Below are 23,397 nucleotides of genomic sequence, written 5' to 3'. Positions count from 1 at the left end.
CAGGTTTCACTGCACACAGCTTGGAACACTGGCCTACATTGTTACGGGGGTTGGGAACAAGACAAGACGCTGGAAACTGTGGGAATGTAGATTCTTGAGTGTGGCTGCCATCTAGTGGTGGTAGGAAATATGACAAAGAAAGTTACAGGAAATGCAGATGTTGAGTAGGCCTATGTGAGATACCCTTATGTAAGGTTCCTTAAATGTCCTTAAAATTTTTGGTGTTCAAGTGAGAACAAAAATGTATCGAGTGTTTCACACAAAACAACACAAGGACAACATTTATACACATTTAATGTTTTATTAAAAAAAAGTTATAAGTTTATTTATACACAACTATTTAAGACGTTATAATCCTATAGATAAGTGAGCATTTGTCCTTTGTGACAAGCATGCCCACTTCACAATGCAAAGTAAAAGGAGAAGGGAAGAGAGAGGAGAGAAGTTCGCATAAGACCAAGGACGGATAAATAAAATAAAAAGGGGAAAAATAAACACCCTTTGAGATTTTTTTCCAGTATCACACACTAGGTACCAAATACATAGTTTACTATAAAAAAAAAAAAAACAAGAGCCATTTCCATGCTGTGTGTGTGTGTGTGTGTGTGTGTGTGTGTGTTTGTGTGTGTGTGGGTACTGTCCCCTGTTGGTTGTGACAACAGTCAAAGAGTGTTGGACACAGCTCCACTCTGGAGAAGCACAACGATGGAACGACAGGAGGTGTGCATGGATCAAGTCTTGGCCACTCCACACCGGAAGCATGCAAGTGCACAAGAGAAGTACAGCCAACACACTGCGGGAGGTGGGGGGGGGGGGGGGGGGGTGACGCCACAGGCCATAACACACAACACTAGGGGGCGCTGGCTCTGCCGATGGACGACGGGCTTCTTAATTGTCCCCGTCTGGGTGTGAGTGACAGAAGCAGCATCCAGTACTGGCGGCCAGTCAACGTCCTCGCTCCTGTTTATCCAAGCAGGGCAGGATGAGAGGGCTGTTGGGACTATGGCTATGCACGTTCTCTTAGTAACACTTAAGCACTCTACAATAATAGGTGTATAACCCCTACCAACCCCCCTAAATCTCTCAACACTTTGAACACAGGTTGACATTGGTCAGTGTGTATAATGTGGGTAAACTAGACATCAAATTTGTGAGCCAATGGTCTTATGATTATAGGAAGGGGAAGAGAACAAAAGGAAATGAAACAGGAGAAACCTTTTGCACACTTTTCAAAAATATAATTTATAATCAAAGTTGCAACGGAAGCACACTCATTCATCGGTTTATTGGACATTTTATGGGATTCCAAGTCATTTTTTTTTTTTTAAAGTCCTCAACTGGAGAGTTAAAAACAAAACAAGAAACACAAAAGGCTATAAATATTCCTCTCCTCGTTGAGTTAGTTGGGTGAATAAAAGGGGGGTAGGAAAAAGAAACTGAAAATAGCAGTTGACCAAAATGTTTACCATAGCAACAGGCTGCAGCACGGTATTCTGCTGATGCATCAGCCATTTGGTAGGGACAAGGAACCTGCAGCTTGGAAACCACAACCTATGGTTTAACAGTACAACACCAGAGCACTCTTTCTTTGAAAAGATAGAAATGTCCCTTTTGCACCGCTGTGTGAAAACAAATGTGCTTTCATCACATTTCTCCAATTTTTCTTGTGTTTCTTATACTTACGTAGTCTACAATACTGCATACGTTAAATGTTAAGTAAAAACAAAGACAAAATCCAAATCAGAATACTTAAAACAAAAAGAAAATTCAAGTTCAAATTCGCTTCAACATGAGTTTGGCTGAACCATGACTTATTATACCCTTTGTTTAACAGTGGTGCCCGATAATGACTGGGATTAAAAACAAAGTGAACTAAACGACAGTTTCTAATAGTCTATAAATATAGGCAGCTCAAGAGACAGCATGAGCCAATTGCGAGCCAGAGACTCTGCATATTCTTGTGACATCATTAGGTATGGCAGACTCCATTTTGTCTGCGAGGAGGACGGGGAGTATGGGAACCCCCAAACCCATAAACCTCACCCACACCAAGTCGTGGGTTTCACCCACATCTCTCTCTGTCCAGAGAGGAAAGATGATTATCCAGTAGCTTCAAACAGTCAGACATTTTGGGGGAAATACTGAAATTAAAAACTAACTAATGAGGGGGTTTTCATCTGGATCTCAATGTTGGTCACATTGTGCAGAAGCCGATTTTGTTGTGGACTATGCTTTTGTAGAGATTTTTATCATGCTAGCCTGATAGGGCAGAACATTACATTTTGATGTTGTCTAGACCTGCCAATTTACACAAGTCAGTGGTCTTTGTCTGAAATCACTCTCACATTGATCTGCACAACTCTGAAATTTGCAAGTAGGGAAACAAGCAGGTATAAACCTGTGGAAATATTTCACACCAACCACTGAATGGTACACTTAACGAATGAACTTAGTTTTACTTATCAGACAATTACCTCAAACAAGCTAACTCTATATGTGATATACCCATATACTGTATGTTCTTTAGTTGAAGTCACCACCCAGCAAACTAACTAACCCTACATCAATTCAAACACTTAATATAGTTTAGCACAAGCAATAGGCAAGTTGGTAAGTTCAACAATGAAAAAAGACCTGCAGAACGCTGCCACCTCCCCTCCCTCCCCCCTACAATTCCCACCTCTAAGTGAAGAGTGAGTCGTCACTGGCTATGCCTCGACGCGACGCGGCTCAAGCCTCCAAACGGTATGGCCACACAAGCAGAACTCCTTTACTTAGCACTAGCTCAACGAAGCCCGACAGAACCTCACACCTAGATCACGCCCAAACACTGTACAGAATAGGTGATCAACAGGGTCAAATTAAATCCATAAACACGGGTATGGGGGGAGGCGGTGTAAAAACACATTGTGCTTGTTATCTTTATATCTCCATGGCTTTAGCATTTCTAGATGAAAAGGAGCTTTGTGATTCCTGTGCTCCTCGTGCCTTTCCAAGCTCCAACTCGACATGATGTCCATGAGGAACCGGCGCCAGGTGACTGAGCACACGACGAGAGTGTGTGCCCCCACAGAAAATGCCCCTACTGAATGCCAATCTTTATGGGTGTAAAAGAGTGCTATACTGTACATCTCTAGATTACTAGGTAGTCAGGCTGCCACACGAGGGCGAGGGAGGGAGGGGGGGGGAGAGAGAGAGAAAGAGAGAGAGAGAGAGAGAGAGAGAGAGAGAGAGAGAGGGAGAGGGAGAGAGAGGGGGGGGGGGGTGAAACTGCTGTCCATAATGCGTTTCACAGAGCATAGGGCTCCAGTGAGAGGTAAATGATGACTGTACAAGGTAGGTGCCGTGCATGCGCTCAACAAACATCACGGCAGCTTCTCACCCTGTCCAAGAGGGAAGCAGGATGACATCAGAAATGAGCAAACAAACAAAAAAAAACATTGGAGAACCCATATGGAAGCAGTGGTGGCCATCTCACTCAGGTCTAGGACTTTACAAGACCCACTACCTGGCAGGCGGATTATATCTTACAGAGAAGTGCAAGACAGGTGACAAGTCGGGTATTCGGCGGGGGGGAAAAAAGGTAACCAAAAAAAACGATTTTCCAGACAAGCATGACAAAGGAGCTTAAACACTCTTCTGCCCGTGGAGGTTGTAGAATGAAGGGAGATGCCCGGGCGCCCCTCCCCTTCGTCCTGATAGAGACGGAGGTCTTCGTCCTGATAGAGACGGAGGGCTTCGTCCTGATGGAGACGGAGGTCTTCGTCCAGTCCGGTCACTGCAGTAGAGGTCGAGGGCAGAGGGAGGGCGTGTGCCGGAGCTAATCGCAGCCACCATAGAACGTGGTGGTGGGGTGGGGTGGCTACTTGACCAATCACACGGAGAGGAGAATGTGACCGCGACATGAGGGGAGTGACACCTAGAGGTGGGGTGAGGGTGGCGCGTATACACCAGGGCTAGAGAGCCATAAAAATCATTGTTTAGTAATAATAATAATAATAATAATAATAATAATAATAAAAAATCAAGTTGTTTAAATATGAATATTACAGTCTGCTTCTCATGGTTAGGAAATCATATAGTCTCTTGTGGTTTTTAAAGGGGTGGGGGGGGGGGGGGGAGATCCCGTATCACTACAACTCCATATCCTGGGCCTCGTCCTCTGAGAAATCTGACATGGAGCTTTCCGACGAGGAGTCGCCGGCTCCGTCCTCCTGCTCCTTCAGGGCCTCCTCGGTTGCATATTTCTGGATGTACTCTGTGGAGGGATGGGGGGGGGGGGGGAGGGTCAGACACAGATACAAACACAACCTCATTGGCCATGTGAGCTCGGTGGGTGCAGGGCAGACATCTTTTCTTTATCATCCTTTTGAAGAGGAACAAAGAGGGGGCACGAAGACACAGACACACACAGCAACGCCCGTGGGCGAACACACCGGCGTGTACAGACAAAGGCCGGAGCAGGGACCAGACAGCCAGATCATTTACGGGTGATCTATGTATACAACAAAACAAACATTCACCTCTTTCAGACCAGGTACAATCCCTAGGAGTGTACAGCATTATCGCCTTTCTGAAATCTGCCAGAGGGGGGGAGGGAGAGGGGGAGAGAGGGAGGGAGGGAGAGAGAGAGAGAGAGAGAGAGAGAGAGAGAGAGAGAGAGAGAGAGAGAGAGAGAGAGAGAGAGAGCTACCTTTGATTTTCTGTTTGTACTCCTCTGGCCTGTGGAGGTACATGGCGGCTGCGTCTCCGTTCAGAGGGTCGATGGGGTTGGGGTAGGCCAGCAGCTGAGGCAGGAACGACTCAAAGATGTTGGTGAGGTCTGAGGGAAGGAAGAGAGGGAGAGAGAGAGAATTAGAAATAGAGGGTCATTTAATATGCACTGTAGATTTACATCAGGGTTACGTCAGGGTTCAATCACATTCAGCATTTATGAAATCAAAAGGGTAGAGGAGAGGGATGCATATGATAACGCTGAAGCTTGGAAAGTGATTCCAGATGATCAGAGGACACGGCATGACGTGCAGACACTTGCCTTCTTCCACTAGGGAGATAGGACTCAGTCTGAGCTAATGGCGGCCCGCTGCTCGGCAAGGTGCAAAGGCGCAATACCGCTCATTTCCACCGGGCGCCACTGCCGAGTCCGCTCAAATATGATTATAAAACAAACATTTTACTGAATAGGCTTTCAGACAGACAGCACTCTCCGGTAACAATGGTCCAATCAGCTGTATTTGTTCTCTACTGAGGTCTAGACAATGCATCATTGATTGGTCCGTTTCGCCCAATCCTTCGCTCTACGGGTTTGGGAAATCTCATTTGCTTGCTCAAAGTCTATTATACACGCTACAAAGCCAACAATAGCCAAGTCAAACCTATTATTACCCAAGCAAAACCGAGCCTCTGAACACCAATAAAGCTACCCAACACTCCGACCTCAACGCCGCGGTCATTCACTCTGGAGTCCAGCGCTCAGCCGGGCCCCTGTGGAGACCCCAGTGAGGTGGGCTACTGAAACATCCGTTAGGGCCGCAGTCATGAAGGAACCGACGCCAACGCACCACTCTCTCAGCCTTGGGGGCAGACTGCCACAGCGAAATCACGGAGATGTGAGATGGGGGGAGGAGTGAGAGGGAGACGGTTCAAGGAGAGAGCGGAGGACCGAGGGTGAACGTGCCCCGCTGAGAGCGCGGGAGTGTAAACATACGGCGCGACAGAGACGGAGAGGAAAAGAGAGAGAGTTTGAGAGCGATAGAAGTGTTAATCAGCTCTATAAGAGCTGGACAGCGGGGTCCGGCGTGTCCCTCTCTCTCAGAGCCGACCGCTAGTTAATCATCGCTGCCAGGGGACGACGGGCCTGTACGCTTTCTGACCTTGCTGGCTCAGGGTATTATCTCGTTAGTGTTCGGTTCACTCCAGCTAAGAGGATTAGGGGCGCTGCCGCCACTACTACCCAGGGGCCACCGCTGTCCCGCAGTCATGGCGACACCCGGGCCGTGGTCACAAACAACCACGGGTGGGGGGGGCGTGCGCGCACACGCACACACACACCAGCACAAACGTGCAGTCACATGCACAAAAGTACACACACACAGCTCACCGTAAAGGGCTGTCCACGTCTGATTGATGACATCTAAACACACTGTTCCTGACCTAGGAGAGGAGAGAGGAGGAGACGTTAGAGACAGAGAGCAACGTTGGTCACCTACACACTGGCAAGAACCCAGAACCCCAGGAAGGCAGAGAACAGGTATGAGCTAGCCTGACACTCAAGACCCAATTGCCCTTTCGTTTCACTTCATTATTCAGTCTCAACAAGCTACCATTGCGGCCGTTTTCCAGATGGGTGTTGCCGAGGGAGTCCTCAGCGATTAGTTCATCCCCTAAGCAATCACATTGCACAGTTTAATTCCGTAGTCACATTTAAAGGATGCCGTTTGGCCTGGTTGAATTCCAACCGAGAAATCACTCTGGACAAGAGCCTTTCCAGACCCTAAATCACATTTGGAGAATTCAGATTCATGGGCTGGAGCCAGGCCAGCTATGGGTGGCTGGGAGAGAGATTACTTCCGTCAGATTCCTGAGCTTCAAATACTGTAATGCCTCTCACCATTTCATCTGGGAAATAAAGAAAAAAACACATCTATTTGTGTTCTCAGGAAAATGGATTAGGGATTAAACATGGCCAATACGACCTTTGAGCTTTGCACCCAAAACCGGAACGTAGGATATTGTGATACTGTGGATCTGGCAAACAGTAGTTTCCATCTGCTGTTGAAGGAGGAGATCGCAGAGGCAAATCTGAGTTGACGAGCACGTCATGTGTTGATGATCAGATGACGTCATTCACAGTGAGGGTCACGCCAAGAGGAGGACAACGCCCCCGGCCGAACATTTCGGTGCTCTGTGAAATGTTTACCATCCCGACGGGTGAACGCCGTACAACGGAGGGTGATACAGCATGTCTAGCGCGGACTGCCAACAAACCACACCACATTCGCGCACGGCGGACAGCTGCGGAGCGCTGAGCTGAACTTACGCTTCGTCGATGTTGGGGTGAAAAATCTTATTCATGAATCCTGCGGAGAGAGAGAGAGAGAGAGAGAGGGGGGGGGGGGGGGGGGAGAGGGAGGGGGGGGGGGGGGGGAGAGGGAGGGGGGGGGGGGGGAGAGAGAGAGAGAGAGAGAACACAGGAAGTCACAATCAAAACCATGGCGGATGTTACCGGCGTTGGAGGACCAAAGAATTACAACCCACGGAGCCGCCCCCTCTACCTATAGATGGCGATTTGAAGGGGTATTTGTCCGGTAGATCTACCCGCACCTTCCACACACCCCCTTCGTATGGTGCTGTATGACAGAGACAGGAAGAGGGGTGCGGGGGCAGGGAGAGAGGGTTGAAAGAGAGACACATGAAAGAATACAAGTCAGCAAGGACAGCAGGGGCTCATTGGCTTTGACTGTGCAGTCGAGTAATGTTTTTCTGCTGGAGGCGCCGGGAACCTCTGTACCTCTGGATCAATTTGTGATATGCAGACATCAAAGCCCACCGAACACAGAGAGAGAGCGAGAGAGAGAGAAACAGAGAGACAGACAGACAGACACAGAGTGTGTCTGTATGTGCAGGCCCGTCATGAACTCCCAGAATAGCAGTGCGTAACTAGAGCCTCATGTGCCGAACTGGAACAGAACAGCACACTCATCCCAGCACACTCATCCCAGCACACTCATCCCAGCTACTTGGTCAGTCAGCTCTAGTATTCTCTCCACAGTTCTGTCTTTGACACAACAAGACTTATTTCTGCATCATGAACAGGAGGCACACACACGTGAGCGCATGCGCACACACACACACGCACACGCACACACACTATAACTGGACCACGAGGGGTCTTTCTTTTGCCACACGGCAAGTGACACACACACACATACAGTGTATATATCACACTATTTATTGCAACATAATAATTAGGGGATAGTTTAGTCCGACAGGTGAACAATAGGGTGAGAGAGAGGTAGACTGTTCCTGATGAGTCATGTCTCAAAGGTCTTCACTGAGCGCCCCCTGCCATCGCCCATCACCACCACCTCTGAACACACCGGAGGAGAGGGTCAGAGGTCAGGCCAGGAGACGGGACAGGAGGAATCAATGAAATACTTCTGAGATTCAGCAGAGGCCTCTCTCTCTCTCTCCCACCATATTCCAAGCCCCTTCACACTCCTGGCCTGGTCAAGCCCACTGGTGCGGCCAGTGGCAGGCGGCTGCCGTTCCTCTGCTAGCTGAGGCGAGGGCCCGGGGGACCGGCCGGTCTGATCACCTGGACGTCTTTCATTCTCTGTTAGGAGTTTGAAATCCAATCTGATATGGTAAAAGTGGTACATCTGAATGTGTTTTGTAAATGGCCTACTGTAATGACGATGTCTTTTTCTGAGTGAGGAGGATATTTCAAAGGATGCACTTTCATAGCCAGGGGCGGACTGGGGAAATAATTCAGGTCGGGCAATGTAGCCCCAGCAAGTTGTTCAGCGGGGGGGGGGGGGGGGGGGGGGGCATTTACGGCCATTTAGATTCGTCCCAAGCGTCCCGATGTCCAGTCCGCCATTGTCCATAGCCAATAATAGGCAAAACAACTGTTATTCAACTGATAAATAGACAAACAATTGGGTAAAGCAAGCCGTCAACAGGAAAGAACGCAACAACTCATAGTATAAATGTTCAGCCAAAATTAAAATACAGGAGAATAGTATGAAAAGCACTTACTTCCTTGTGGTCCGAAAAACTTCACTACAAATTCGTTGAGTCCGCTGAGAATTGTGACTTCATGCTTGCTCTCGATGCTGCACAGGTGGGGGAAGTGCTGTCAAGGACAATGGCCGTTTAACTTCACAAGTACTGGACGCAGGGTCACTTCGCTCCACACACACGTCCCTGAGTGGCCGCGTGACCTGCGAGTCGGCGCTTTGATAAATAATGCATACATCTCATTTGATCCCTCCTTGTTTTGGCTCACACACACCCTGCCTGACCCCTCTCAGATGATGATTGCCCTGCTGACGTGTGGCCAACGCTGGCCAGTTTTGTCACAAGGGAGTTGTTGTTGTTGTTGTGTTGCTCGCTCGCACACTCGCACACACGCACACACACACGGTGGAACTGAAGCAGAATGGTTTTTGACAGATTATGGAAAACAATCCCTGTGACGGAAGCCCATCGAGACGCTCCGCCGACCTCTAATCTATGGATATGTCTGCAGGGTGAATGCCACGGATGAGCCGAGAGCTCTGTCTTTATTCGGCGAGCGGGCTGCTGCGTGCGCGCGCACACAGTGGACTCATCAGCCCGGTCTGCAGAGCTGCTACAGCTGTTTCTAAGGGCACCGACACTGGCGGCACCCTAACCCGTTCTCTGTGAAGCTGATCTCTCTCCCTCCTACCTTCTGTAGCACCCACACACGGTAGGACGTTGAGAGTGTACAGATCCCCCCACTGAGCAGCCCAACGGTAGACTGGGTGGATGATGGGTTGACGGGGCCTTGATGTTCACCCCCACCCCTCATGAGGCAGACCCAGCACACACACACACAAAGCTCTCCTACGGCTGCCGTTCTGAACCTGGTTCTCAGAGGAAAGGTTCTGCTCCAAGACGCACCATTGTTCAGTTCAGACCCACAGGCCTTAGAGGGTTAGTTACATTACAGTCATTTAGCAGACGCTTTTATCCAAAGCGACTAACAATAATTGCATTTGACGTAGGAAAAGCGTTGCCTCAAGAGATAAGCCAGTGCCATGCCGCCATCGCTTCTCGCCCGCTGGTGGAACAACTCGAACCGAACCTCATCCGCCATCCACCGCAGTATGTGAGTAATACACTGCGCACACAGAGTCTACGCCACAGACCACTGGTTCTCAAGCTATTTATTAGGCTCTGAGGATCCCATGCGGTGCCTAATGGTAATAGTAATGCTAATAAAAAATGATAATAATAATATATATATTAATAACTGTGAAAAGAACGGTTTGGACCAAATGTCAGAACGCAAAAACCAGGGCCTGTAAACCCACAAGCACTTGACTGAGTTTTTGTTGTGTTTTCAGAGAGGCATTTCAGCATCTGCCGCGGTCGGGTAACCAGTTCCACTGAGCAGGTCTCTCTACCGGGATGCCTTATTATGCCGGCTAGTTACTGTAATCACGGAGTCCCTCCACAGCACAGCGTTAAGCATCCCCGATGCCAAAGACTACGTCCCAAATCCAGCCGCTTACCTCATCTACACTAGACTAGTCAGGCATGTTAGGCGTCTGTCACACTCTGCTACATGACAGTTAGACTCACCAGAGAGACTATCATCTGGTGAATGTGCTCAGAGGAAATGGGGGAGGGGGGGGGGGGGGCGATGAGAGAGTAGAGAAAGAGAGCACGCAAGAGAAAGAGAGACTGGCCCAGGGTGGGGGTATGGAAGAGAAGAGATCACCAACAGCAATATACAGTAGATCAAAACAAAAACAAGTGTGGATTTGCCATAGCTGCGGCCATGTGTGCGGCCATGTGTACGCGCATGCAGCCAGACCACATTTTTGTGGACCGACTGAGCGACAAATCAAGCTATAGAGCTGCTGGTCGATGAAGTAGAGAGATGGAGGGAGGGAGACTGAAAATGTGTTTTCTGACCCTCGGCAACAGCGGCTGACTGCCTGCGGATCCAGAGTGAGAGGATCCCATTAGCGCTCGCAGTGACCTCCCCCCCCCAAAGGGGTTAAATCAAACTGGAGGTTATTTTCAGCTCTTAGAGAATCTGCAACGGCTGGATTGCTTCGCCGGCTTCCCCCAGGAAGCCTGCCGCGTTCAAAAGGGAAGTTCTGCGCCTACCAGTCACAGTCAGGAAGCCATTTTGTGAGGCTTTGCAAAACGAGGCCAACAGCAGAGAGGGAGGATGTATCTAACAGAGTGGGCATAGAGAGGATAGGTATTTCAACACCGACACCGTTTGGCCGACCTGGAAGGACACGATGTACAGACCCTTCTGAAAACATCATTCAAAGACAAACGCCTTGCAGATTATTGGACCTTGAACCTCGACAATTCTCTTTAAAATGTCCTGGCCACATTTCTCTGCTCTGCAGGCTCCTCTGTCCCTTGTATGAAACGACCAGTATGGGAGCTGCCCTTGAGGAGAGGAGGGGGGTGTGTGTGTGTGTGTGTGCGTTGGGGGATAGCCAAGGAGGTTGAATACATAGTGAGGGGTAGAGAAGAGAGGGGGGGTTGGTATTATTAATGGAGTTGATTCAGCAGCAGATCCCGGCTGGGACCGGCCACGCCACATTGAGCTCCGCTACCAAACGGCCAGCGCCTCCGCGGATCCTATGGTGAGGAGCTGGCCTGCCAGCGCTAGCTTTTGAGCTCAGCGGCACGTAGAAATGGACTTGCCCGAGCTAAGCAGAAAACACAGCACAAACGCAAGTACTGTCACACGCGTTCTCCTCGCCGTCTCCCGTGAACGGTGAGGTGAACTCGCCCGTTGACGGATTCACGTCAAGGGTTCTCGCCGTTCCTCATGGCGCCCTGACATGTTTACAGTCTGACCCACTGTTTTTCTATTCAGACAGGCTCAGGAAGGTGTACTCCAGAAAACAAGCATGTGTCATTGTTAACACATACCCCGTATGCGAGAGTGAGCCAGAGAGAGAGAGAGAGAGAGTGAGAGAGAAAGATAGAGAGAGGGAGCGAGAGCTCTCCTGTTATGAGAGATGTGGCTGTTAGGCTGGCCTCGTAAACTCCAACTGCTGATGATGACGAACGATGGGAGAAAGTGCTTGAACGGCCTCTGCAGCCAGCCAAGCCTGATATTCAAACAAACACAGATAGATGAGATAGGCAGGCGGTGCCAGGGCCAGCACCTGTCGAAGCAGCGCTTCTAACCAAGAGCGCTTCCGGTAAACAGGATGGTAGGTAGGGAGTACTAGTGCCTGTTTTTTTCAGTGGGAATTTTGTAGCTCTATTCTCGTACCTCACTGAGCCATCTGTGTACACATGGAAGAACCACATGGAACCTACCCTTTGGCACCTAAATTACACACCAATCAAGGTTCACCAACAATGCTGAACTAAGTGCATACCAGTGCAAAGCCACCAAGTCCCATTTCTATTAAACTCCTTTAATAGCCATGGCATACGAATGTTCTGGTTGTTTGGCCTAATAGACATGCTGTTAAGACAGTCCCAAATCATTGCGCCTACAACCACATTGAGATGTCTGAATTGTATTTCATGGGAATAAGATGAGTATCAACCCTCCCTCCTCTCCACTGCTCCCGTCTTCCCCTTCTCGTCATTCACTCCACCCCCGCCCCCCACCTGGGATTAGCATGGATTAAATCCTAATCTGTGGAGGACCATTAGGTCAATATTCCTTTGCATGCGTATATAATCTGATACTCAGGGACCCAATCAATCGCTTCCCAGCGAGAGATGTCCTCGAGGATAAGGCTGTTCCTCGGAGGAAGACGACGGCTCCCTGTCGTGGTATTCTGCGGCGGCCATATTGTGTGGGGCTTCCCGGGGCTACAGGCTAAATCTAGATGGTCTAGACCAGTACGCCTCCCCTCTCTAGCCAGTCCAAGCGTCTCCGGCTGACCCCGAACAAAAATATCCCCCAGTACTGCGGTAAAAGAAAAACAAACACAGCGGTTAATATAAACGGGTAGGCTGCATGTTAGACAATGCGGTGTCAACCGCCTGAATGTTTACCCCTGTGGGAGTAGGAAGCAGAGTCCTGACATGACACTGGCTGCCACAATCCAGCGAGGCCACTTCAGTTGGAAGGGGAGAGGTGAAATCAAAACCATCGCTCAGTCAAACGCCCACACACGTCAAAAGCGGTAGGAACTGGGCCGTGCTATGCAACGTCTCATTTTCTCTGCAGGGTACGCCGACTTCTAAATCCCTGAGCCCAAAGTCAAACCTCGTCAGGATAAGACGTGTGTGTGGCTGAAGCCTGAAGACAGAGCTATTCTCAGGGACACAGAAAGAGGAGAGAAGGTAAAAGAAATCGAGGGCATGGAGAAATGAATCGGAGAACAACACAAAATAGCTGCCGGGCAAGAAAAGAGAGTGCGTCAGACAGAAACAAGGAGAGAAAGAGAGAGATTACAAAAGACGGAGCTCGTCCCAGCCAATGCTGGCCTAGCCTCGCAGCAGTTCTCAGGATCTATCAACACACAGCACACAGCCTCTCGCGTATCTGTTCCACCGTTCCAAGATGGCGCCTTGGCATCACCTGCTGAAGCGCACAACAATTCTCCATAGGAATGTATTTTTGCGGGTATCAGACAAGATTAAATGCACAGACAGCCAAGTCCTGCTGTTGCACTTTTGTCCTTCCCTGTCTTTCTTTGACGTCTTAAGAGTAAGCCTGCTTAGAGCAATAGAGAAATCAGGGACTGATTAATACTGCATGCGTATGACGAACCAGACACTTTCGCGAGCACACAGAGGCCGGCGCATAAAAGCGCATCGTTCACCACACTCAGGGCCCCACGAGCAATCAAAAGGCCTTGAAGATGAAAGGCAGGAAATAAAGCAGCAGTGTTCAGGGAGAGAGCTCGGAAACTTTCTATTCAGAGAGAGAGAGAGAGAGAGAGAGAGAGAGAGAGAGAAATGTTCATCCAAAAGCGCTCAAAACCGCCGCTGTAAAGACAAGAAAAACTGAAAACAGTCCACCAACAATGCTGTCCTTTCTCTGTCTCACATGACAGGACCAGTGCCCACCCTCAGACCTGAGGGCTTGAGTGTGTACGTATGTGTGTGTCTGTGTGTGTATGTCCGAGAGAGAGAGAGAGAGAGAGAGAGAGAGAGAGAGAGAAACAGATACCGAGTCTTTGTTAGTCATTGTGTATTTGTGCAGTACAAGCATGCGCGCCTGTGTCTACAGTACCAGTCAAAAGTATGGACACGCCTTCATCTCGCCATCATCCATGCATACATGTACCTACATCAATGTGTGTGTGTGTGTGTGTGCTGCACAGTGCGAAGCAGGAGAACGCTAACCTGCACTGCACTCCACCCAACAGTCAGGGAGGTGTGAGGACGGGCTGCCCGGCGGAGCGCGGCTGCCTCCCTGACAGTGTGGATGCCGTGGAGGAGCCCAGACTTGGCGAGCGCCACCGTATCTGCTCCTCGCCAAATAAACACGTTTTCCATCGCAGAGGACGCCAAGAAACCCCAATGACCCTCGGGTTTTTCCTCTCTCTCTCTGCCTCTCCCTCTATCTTGCTTGTTGTGAAGCCCCTCTTGATGCTGATGTGGACACTCCTGTGATCATTGGACAATAAAGCGTCTAAAGACTCAGAACTCTGTCCCTCCCTTAAACGCCGCTGCGGCTTTCTGCCCTGCTGTTGCATTCAGAGATCCCTGCTCTTACTGAGTCCAGACTCAAACCTATCTGTTAGTGGGCAGCTCCCACTGAGAGTGACCCATCTCATGTACATGTAGAGCATACAGTACAGGTCTTAAAAGCCAAGGGTTTAATTTAGATAACAGCTGATGAAGACAATACTACTAATGATAAGGTCAGTTTCATACCAGTTTCAAGTGATTGATCCAGTTTCAGGAAATACTCTTCAGAGGCCAAGAGAGGAGAAATAGTAAACACGTATCCTTTTGTCCCCTAACTAGACTAACAGGCTGACCTGGCCTGATCAGGGGGTGCAGGTGGACGGGTGGGACTGCCACAGACTCCACCAGCTGTTATCACTTCCTCTTCCTGTCCCTTGGCTTGGGGGGTGGGGGGGGGGGCGGGGTGACGACTACTCACTGTCCCACCCTCGCTGTGCACACACACACACGCACACTACACACTACACACTACACACACACTAAACGTAGGGACATGCAGTACGTGAACAAACCTTGGACAAACATTTTGTATCCCGTTGTGGGAATGAAAAAACGAAGGAAAATGACAACAGAAAAATGGCAACTGAATTCTCCACAGGAATGTGTTTTTGCGGGTATCAGACAAGACATGCACAGACAGCCAAGTCCTTCTGTGGCACTTGGATATTGTCCTTCCATGTTCTGTCTTTCCTTGACGTGTCTTAAGTGTAGGCAGCAGGCCTACTTAGAGCAGCAGAGAAATCAGGGATTGATTAAGACTGATTGTATAACGACGCACACACAAGAGCAACACAAGAGAGTGGCAGTCTAGATGGATCATGGACAGACTGCCTGTACAACAAACACGCATAACAATAGAACTGGAAAGATGGAGAAGCGTGTCTAATCTGAGGGACAGGATATGACATCAGGTTTGGCAGCTTTCCACAGCTCACAGGCTAGGCTATTTTCAGCAGTATGGGAGTTCAAGAGATTCCAAAACAGAGAGAAGTGACACAGTCTGTACTAGGCCGCACCTTTGAGAATAATTCTGGTACAGCCAAATATACAGAAATAGGCCTGACATGGACCTCTTGCCACATACTAACTTGTTGTACTCTCACACTCCACAAGCTACTGAATCATTTTTACAAATTTTGGCAAATTTAAGACTACTTATTAAAGGGGTAGTGTGCTATTTTGAACATTTAGCCCCATTTGTGGTCGGTCTACCATGAACCTGAAACATAGGGACCATAATTTCACTGATCTTTCTAGTATTGAGCTAGCTATAGTTTTTCTCTAGCATCTCACTGGGCTACAATGGAAGTCAATGGGGCATACGTAAATGCGTTGGAAAAACTATGATAAATGTGCTTCTCTGAGATGGGAATCTTACCAGTTTCAGTATGCTATCCTGTGAAATGTATCGCAATATGGATGTTTGGCATAGCTTGAACATAAGCATTCCCCTTGGCGCTGCTTGGCGCTTGTTTTCACTGCTCTCACGGAGGACTATGTGCAAATCATGCTATACACCAAAAAATATTCAGATTGTGATATATTTCAACATTGAACATGCTGAAACTGTTAAGATTACAGTCTGCTTCCCTTCTTGGAAAAGCACATTTATCATAGTTTTTCAACGCATTTGACTTCCATTGTAGCCCAGCGAGACCCTGCAGAAAAACTGCAGCTGGCTCAATACTGGAACCATCAGTGAAATTATGGTCTGTTTCAGGTTCAGGGTAGACAGACCACAAATGAGGCTAAATGTCCAAAATAGCCCACTACCCCTTTAACCAGCACGCGGCTTTTACAATTCCAATCTTATCTAATACACTGGACTGCTTTCCCTCCACTTGGGCACGTGAAGTGGCGCGCTAACTTGTGGAATGCCGTCAACGCATGAGATTTACTGGTCACACACCGTTCTGTGGACGGGTCGCACGTCTGGACAAGTTTCAAAAGAACAGAGGAAGGAGGAAATCCCTTGGCTGCGGTATCCAGGCCTGCTCCCTTTGATGTAGCAGGCCGCTGCACATGTAAGAAGAGCTCTCGCTTACTCTCTCTCCATCGTACATCAAACATCATAAGGCCGGTGTGTTTTTGAAGGGGAGAGTTGAAGGGAGGCTGCTCCCTAGTCAGAGTGTGGGGACTTCATTGTTCTGCGGGACAGCTGGTTCCGAGAGCCTCTGGAGCTCGCGGCGCTCCGCATGCTGGTAGGACGAGCGCGGCGCGTAGCTCCGGCACAAGGCGGACCTTGACGCGCTTTACATATCAATGGATGGCGTGATCCTCAAGGTCCAAAGCACTGAAATCCAAATGGAAATCGTGTTGGCTGTTATGAAAAGTGTGCACTGGCGACAAGGGGGGCATTCACTGACTGCACACAATACTTTTTAAAAAATGTGATTGACATAAAAATACTGTACGATAGCAGATATGAAAGTAGGGCTATTTATAGTATATATAGTGCTGTACTGGTTAGATCTAGCAGAGCGAAATAAGGAAAGCAAGCAGGCGCTAGGCAGGTGTGCTGCTTCGCTCGCGTGCTAGCCATAGGAAATGGCCTCTAGGCTAATTCATCCAGCTAATTTGTTTCCTGCCTTCGGTACTACTAACAGGTGTGCCCACAGCGACACACCCAGCCGGGCACGCTACATCTGCCACCTGCATGCCGTGCCCACCCCCTTTGAACAGCAACAGTAAACCCATGACTCACTACATACGGTAGCAATCCTCCTCCCAAACACCATACCCACACTAGCCGAATGTATAGGACAGCATACCTAGGATGACTCAAGATTAACTGTGCAGCAGCGGCATAAGAGACCGTTCCCACTGCAGCTAGCTAGTGTGCTATAGCCAGCTAGCAGAGAGAGCTCCAGCAGAGCCGAGCTCTTCCATCGCCGTCTCTCTCCCCCTTTGTCTCTTCTCCGGTGTGAGATCCCACCCACTACAATCATAATGACCCCCCCCCCCCGCTTTTCCTCCCCCCTTCACAAGATCAACAGTCTATTTACAGCACATTGTGCACCCTGGGTACGATCCCAGCTAAACCAGGCATCGCTGATCAGCAATGTCGCCTGGTAAAGTGAGTGAGGAGAACGAGGCAAAAATTAAGACCAGGAACATTTCTGAAATGAGCCCTGGCTGCCATTAAGGGGAATTTCCAAACAGACATGAGGTGAGAGGCTAACACTTTTGATTAGGGGGATTAAAGGGGTTGAGGTCATGTGAAAAGACAGCATTGTAGATGGAGTCTTTGAGTGTAAAGTGAACAAAATTAATCTCTCACACACACACACACAGCTGTTTTTATCCAGCTGGAGAGTGCTACAGTATCACCAGATAGAGTCTAGGGTGTGTATAGGAGTAGGACTGATTAAATGATCAAACACACATGGTACAGCTTCTCTAATTCACACATAACCAAGCCTCACCGTATATCCTGAGAACTAAAAAAAAGAAAAGAAGTTCTTAAGCAATGTACTTGGCCTACACACCAATCACTGTAGCAGTTCCCACCATAAATAGCGCACCGGACAGCGCAGGCCAATTTGAGCAGGGGCCAATATGTTGGCAGCCTTTTAGTTTGCCAAGCTTTTGACATATTCATGATTTTATTGAAACCTGATACTTGTTTGTGTATTTAAACAAACAAAACAAATGACAATACGTTGCCATAAATTAAGTTAACGACGTGTCCATGTAGACTAACTAAATTTGTGTGGTGAAGTTTAGGGCTTTTTCAAGCAGTATCTCAATTTGATACAAATTGCGCAGTAATGGATTCCGCTGTAAAGGGTCTCCGCGCTGATGGGTTTGACACGCACTGTAGAAGCAGTGCAAACCCAGTGTGTGATCAACATGTACTGGACCTCGCCTATCTCTCCGCAGTTCAGGGGCGATTGAGAACACGCACGGCTCCAGCGAGGCACACGAGCGGCGGCGGCGTCCTGGCCCCGGCATGACAGGAGACAGAGAGGGGCACTTGGGGCTCCATCTGTTTTTCCAAGGGAACTCAGCCATGCATGCAGGAAGCCCTTGCTGTCTGCACAGTGGGATTACAGTGAGGGAGGGCCTCGCTTCTCCCTCCATCATAGATCCCCTGCTTCTGGAGCCCTGAAAACAGGCGTCACTCAAGGCTATTGTGGCCCTTGCTGCTATAGGACTGTAAATAAGACTCAGGGCTCAGCCTCAAGGCCTGCCACTGACCACATAGCAATGTTATGAGCATGCGTCAACACCAAAATTAACATGACACTAGAACGCCAGGCCTAATCCGGTGCCCAGGAAACAAAAGCTGTTACCGTGCCCCGGGTCAAATATCTCTTAGACGACAGGGTATCTCTTAGATACCACCGCAAACTGTGACTATGAGCGTCTCATGCGAATAAAGCAGCACTCTCTGATTAATCTGTCAGTCAGTCAGCGGCACACAAAGCCAGAACCTCTGGCTCCTTCCCTGAGGTGCACCACAGCAATCTAGTTAGTTCAGCTGTGCAACAATAGGCTGTGGTAAGGAGGGGGGTTGTGTAAGGTGTGACAGGGTCTGACACAGCAGGGGGGGCTCACACAGTTCCTGTACGGGGCTCGCTGCTCTAATACCGGAAGGATGTCGGACAGGGCCACAATGGGGCCAACCCCTGGACAGTAGAAGAAGTGGTATTGTTCTCAGTAACTGCCAATGGTGGTTTTGAGTGAAAGAGAAAGAGACAGAGAGAGTGTGTGCAGGTGCGAGTTTGTGTAGAGGTGGGTCTAATAAATGGGGTCGGGCTGTTCCAGAAACCCTTTATCCCCTACTGTGGAGTGCTGAATGGAATTGGGGGCCGAAGTGTCCTTCACTACCTCAGTACCTTCAGCAACAAAACAGAGCTCCGCACGTCATTGGTTGGGGAGCACGCACAAAACCCCCACAACATGCCGACATCCCGACACAAAAGTGCATTATAAAGGACACACGGACTGACCTGCCAAACCATGAAAACACAGTTCCTTCTCACAGCACAGACCATGAGAATCACTGCTGGCTACGCTTCACAAAGCCACTATCCAATGTCCCAGGGGCTACCAGGTGGGGCCCCTATCCAGCTCCAAAGAAAATGTCTTTGGATTCATCGTAGAACAGACGTTCACGATAATAATAATAATAATAATAAAATTATTATTATTATTAATATTATTATTATTATATGTTACAGTATGTCATTCAAGAAGAGCTTCATAGAAAAAACCTGAGCAATTCGCAAAGATCAATGTGCTGAGCAGTAGGCCCATGGGAGTAAGTTGTATTTCAAAATGGAGTCTTCTGACTTAATAATCCTGAATCCTAACTATCCATCTTTAAACACTTGGGTTTACCAGACAATACCTCACAGATTGCCTGCAATACATTATGCAACAAGAGGGTTCCATTCTCTGGCCTAGCTTTCAAGCAGGAATACAGTATGAAGTGTCACTGTAAAGGGACACTGTTACAATAGTCTTTTGAACTCAATTGGTTCCGAAGTCCCCAGAGCTTACAATTCAATAGTGAAAAGAACGATGGAGCTCTGTCAATTCTTCTGTAGCACCACTTCCTACACAATTCCAACACCTTCAACCACAATGCAAAGACTTTACATGTAGTGGTCAAGTTGACCCTTTACTGAACAGTGAACATTATTGAAAAGAAGTGCCACTGAGGCAGAGCCAAAAGAGGGGGAAAAAAGTCAGTCTGAGGGCCATGCTCACCAGGAGCAAACAGTAGGCTAGATTCTGAACATTAAAAAGCATGAGAGAGAAAGATAGAAAGACAGACAGACAGACACAGGCCTACCATAGGCATAACATAAGGCTTTCAATACCTCTGTGACCAGGTGTACTTCATTAAACGTCGCTGACACAGACCTGACCTATTACAACATTTTATGGGGGCTTTCTGCTGAGGTCATCATCAAGCTGGCTGGCTTAAGACGAGTTCACAGTAGTTCTAGGGCCTACACGACAATTAGGTCTATCATAATGACATTCATCTGCTCCATTTTCCCCCAGCTCTCTGGTGCCCTGCTGGAAACTTTGCGAGTGCTTTTTCAGTGTCAGCCCATAGAAGGGCTCTCTTAAGCTGGTATGAGTTTCAGGTTTTAGTTACGCAGGGGAGAAATTGGGATGTGAAACACAGAGGGCTCGTGCTGCAGTAGGGACACTCACAGATAAATTGCTCAGCTCCCCGTCTCTTAAACGATCCTCTGAACATCTCAAACATGTCTGGGAAACACACATAAAATAATTTCTCAAACGTGTGCCATGTGCCTCTCTCTCACACGCACTTAAATATACACACAGGTCCTTGTATGCAACTGAGCAGATGTCATCCTGGAAACCTGCTCTCACTCGTCAGACAGCAAGAGATTCCGTGGACAGTGGGGGCATGCGGCTGAGCAGACCACCCCCGTCTTCCAACCCCCGATCCTACACTAGATTGTGCTCACCACGGCATCATGGCTGCCATAGATTCTAGGCAACTGGGAGGGCAGAACTGTGCTCAAACAAACACTGTGACTTCCTAGCCTCTCTAATAATAATTTTTAAAAGCCTTGGGAAGAAAGCCAATGTGTAGATTATCACATATACAGAAGCAGGCTAGGATATTAGCCATGTTTACACAGCTCAAGCATGTTGAGGCCAAACAGACTGTTTAAAAGCAGGTAGAAATAAGGGGGAGAGAACAAAAAATAATAAAGCTACTATAAAACAACTTTTCATTCGCACACTTGGCTTTTGTGTCAGTAAATGGAGTAAAGGCTTCTTCTGTTTCTTGGTCTGTTTTCAGGATTCTCGCAACCCCATATTTGACTAAGAACTGCTGTCATTCCATCAGCTGTTCAAAGTCCCACCCTCTTGTGGTTTCCGGGTAGTAACAGACTACCCAATCATTAAGCCAGTTTCCACTGCAAGAGGGCAAAAACAAAACAAGTTGTTCTCAAGTCCTCTTGAACAAGCTTGGACAATACATTTAGTTCCACTGTTCACCAGCAGTTTGGTACATTGTGCCAGAACCAGTTTGTATTCTATTAGTTGCACCAGTTCATCAATTACAAAGTATGTGACGTCTGGAACAGAACAATGGTAGAATGGATCTGACAAAGGGGAACACACGAGGTGTTGCACCTATAAAAGTGCATAATGGAACAGCAAAGAAAATACCAGCCCCTGGCACCTTTCTGGTCCATTTTTAGAAACAATTCTCGAAAGCTCAGTCTCCAATTTCCAAATGCTAGCTATTTGATTTTGATATAAGACGAACAAACGTAGCATTTTGAGATGGAAATGTAAATTAATTATCATCAATTCTGAAATCAATCCAAGTCCAGTGTTAACCTTTTGTTTCTGGCTATACTGTGAAATATATGCCAGTTTTGCTGCTGGGTCTGGGAAAAGCAAACCAAACAAAAGCAATGGCAGCGATTTCATTGAGAAGCTAGCTAGTCTAGCTAACGTTATGTAAACAAATGAAGTGTGTCAACAACACTAGCTAACGCTAAGGGGTAGGTGCGAATGTGTCCACCATGAACACAAGCTGGACAAAGGAACTCAGTTTCCACCGTTGGACACATTCATATTCAATTAGTGTAAAATGACTGGTCATACTTTACGTATGCAGGTAAGACGAATAACACTCGAGCATAATAGCTTGGGGTAGCAGGCCATCAATTTCCTACTGTGTCTGCGGGTTGGCTGGCAGCTTGCTAGCTAAACCACGTCAACAGTAACTGGGCTTTGAGCTAGCTTAGCTGATTATGACAGTCCCCTTTCTGTCTTGGAAACAACCACATATGTTGGCCGTTAAAATTGTTGTCAATTCCGCTACCTTAGCTAACGTTAGCTAGCTATGTGTAGGCATTATTGAGAAAGTAACATTAGCGAACATAAGCAAGCTGTCTTGGCTAGCTTGGCGACCAACAACAGCAACACAAATAGCTATAAAGTAGCATAGCTAGCTAGAAAGACCACAGCAAGCTCGCTCGTCACTTTTGACTATCTAGCTAGCACTATCCTGTTTGTGTTCTGAAAGGATACAGTTTCACCACATCGGTATCCATTCGCCTTTTGCCCGGACTTGGAGACGACATTTTTGCTGTATTCCACCGTAGAATACCAAATGAAGTTCACTGATGGCACCCCAAACGCTAGATGTCTAGCTAGTTGGTTTATCCGAAAGTTAACATTTGCTTTCACAAATGCTAACTGCGAAATGTCTTCACGTAACCCTTGATATATGTGCACCAAATTTCACTTCCACTGGTAGTTTACTAGTCCTGTCTCTCTCGATCCCGTCTCTCGCTGTTCTGATAAAGCTTCTATCCCTCCGCGAATGGCGTCATATATGTGCGACAATGACGTCAACACGAATGGCCAGTGTATGTTTGTAGTCTTTATAGTTTTATATCATACACTCATGATTTTATAGATTGTGATCCCTCTGCTTGTACAATTAAAACTGTCACTATATTCTGGTAGACGACCAGTCTTCAACTGTAAATACCATAGTTTAACATAATACAAAAACCCACAAATAACTAAGCTATTAGTATGCATACTTTGTTTTGTTTCTTTTTTTTCTTGGAGGAAAATTACAATATGGTAATGTGGCTGGTAGACTCACTGTCAGCTGTCTCCATTACACGTGACATGTTCTATAACATTGTGCAGCAACCAGGATTCCTCCCTTCTTTGTCCCTGTCCCGGCACTGTTCAGACCAGAAGCCACACCGCACCACGCTCTCTCTCTCTCTCTCTCTCTCTCTCACACACACACACACACACACACACACACGTCACAAGGTCAAACACACTGCAAGAGAAAGCCCTAAAGAGAGCAAGTGGGCCCAGCATCATTCATCATGGACCAGCTCCAATTGTCAGCGAGTGTGTGTGTGATCCATGATGTGAGTGAAGCCTCATTTCAAATTCCCCACAGGTTGTCAGTATAATGCCACCTCCTTAGAATAGATCGAGCAGCACAGCGTTCCCCATCTCTCC

General features: G+C 48.0%; 1 protein-coding gene across 1 annotated transcript; it reads right to left on the bottom strand.

Annotated features, from left to right (window-relative positions):
• Positions 1–434: 434 nt before the first annotated feature.
• ube2h (ubiquitin-conjugating enzyme E2H) lies at positions 435–22,686 on the bottom strand. The gene is made up of 7 exons (XM_084448174.1): positions 22,435–22,686; positions 8,761–8,837; positions 7,275–7,349; positions 7,040–7,079; positions 6,101–6,153; positions 4,694–4,822; positions 435–4,258 (listed from the first exon to the last, which is right to left on the bottom strand). The coding sequence occupies exons 1-7, from the start codon at positions 22,485–22,487 to the stop codon at positions 4,134–4,136; spliced, it is 552 nt and encodes a 183-aa protein (XP_084304300.1). The 5' UTR covers positions 22,488–22,686; the 3' UTR covers positions 435–4,133.
• Positions 22,687–23,397: the final 711 nt, after the last annotated feature.

The sequence above is a fragment of the Borostomias antarcticus genome, assembly GCF_949987555.1.
Source record: "Borostomias antarcticus genome assembly, chromosome: 13".
Taxonomy (NCBI): domain Eukaryota; kingdom Metazoa; phylum Chordata; class Actinopteri; order Stomiiformes; family Stomiidae; genus Borostomias; species Borostomias antarcticus.
This window is presented reverse-complemented; position numbering and strand designations above follow the sequence as displayed.

What these genes read in the sequence shown, in the direction of transcription:
- ube2h (XM_084448174.1), bottom strand. Translation starts at nt 22,487, where the DNA reads ATGTCGTCTCCAAGTCCGGGCAAAAGGCGAATGGATACCGATGTGGTG. An exon ending in CTTCAAATCGCCATCTATAG is followed by an intron (nt 7,080 to 7,274) that starts GTAGAGGGGGCG and finishes CTCTCTCCGCAG; the next exon opens with GATTCATGAATAAGATTTTT. An exon ending in GACGTGGACAGCCCTTTACG is followed by an intron (nt 4,823 to 6,100) that starts GTGAGCTGTGTG and finishes TCCTTCCCTCAG; the next exon opens with ACCTCACCAACATCTTTGAG.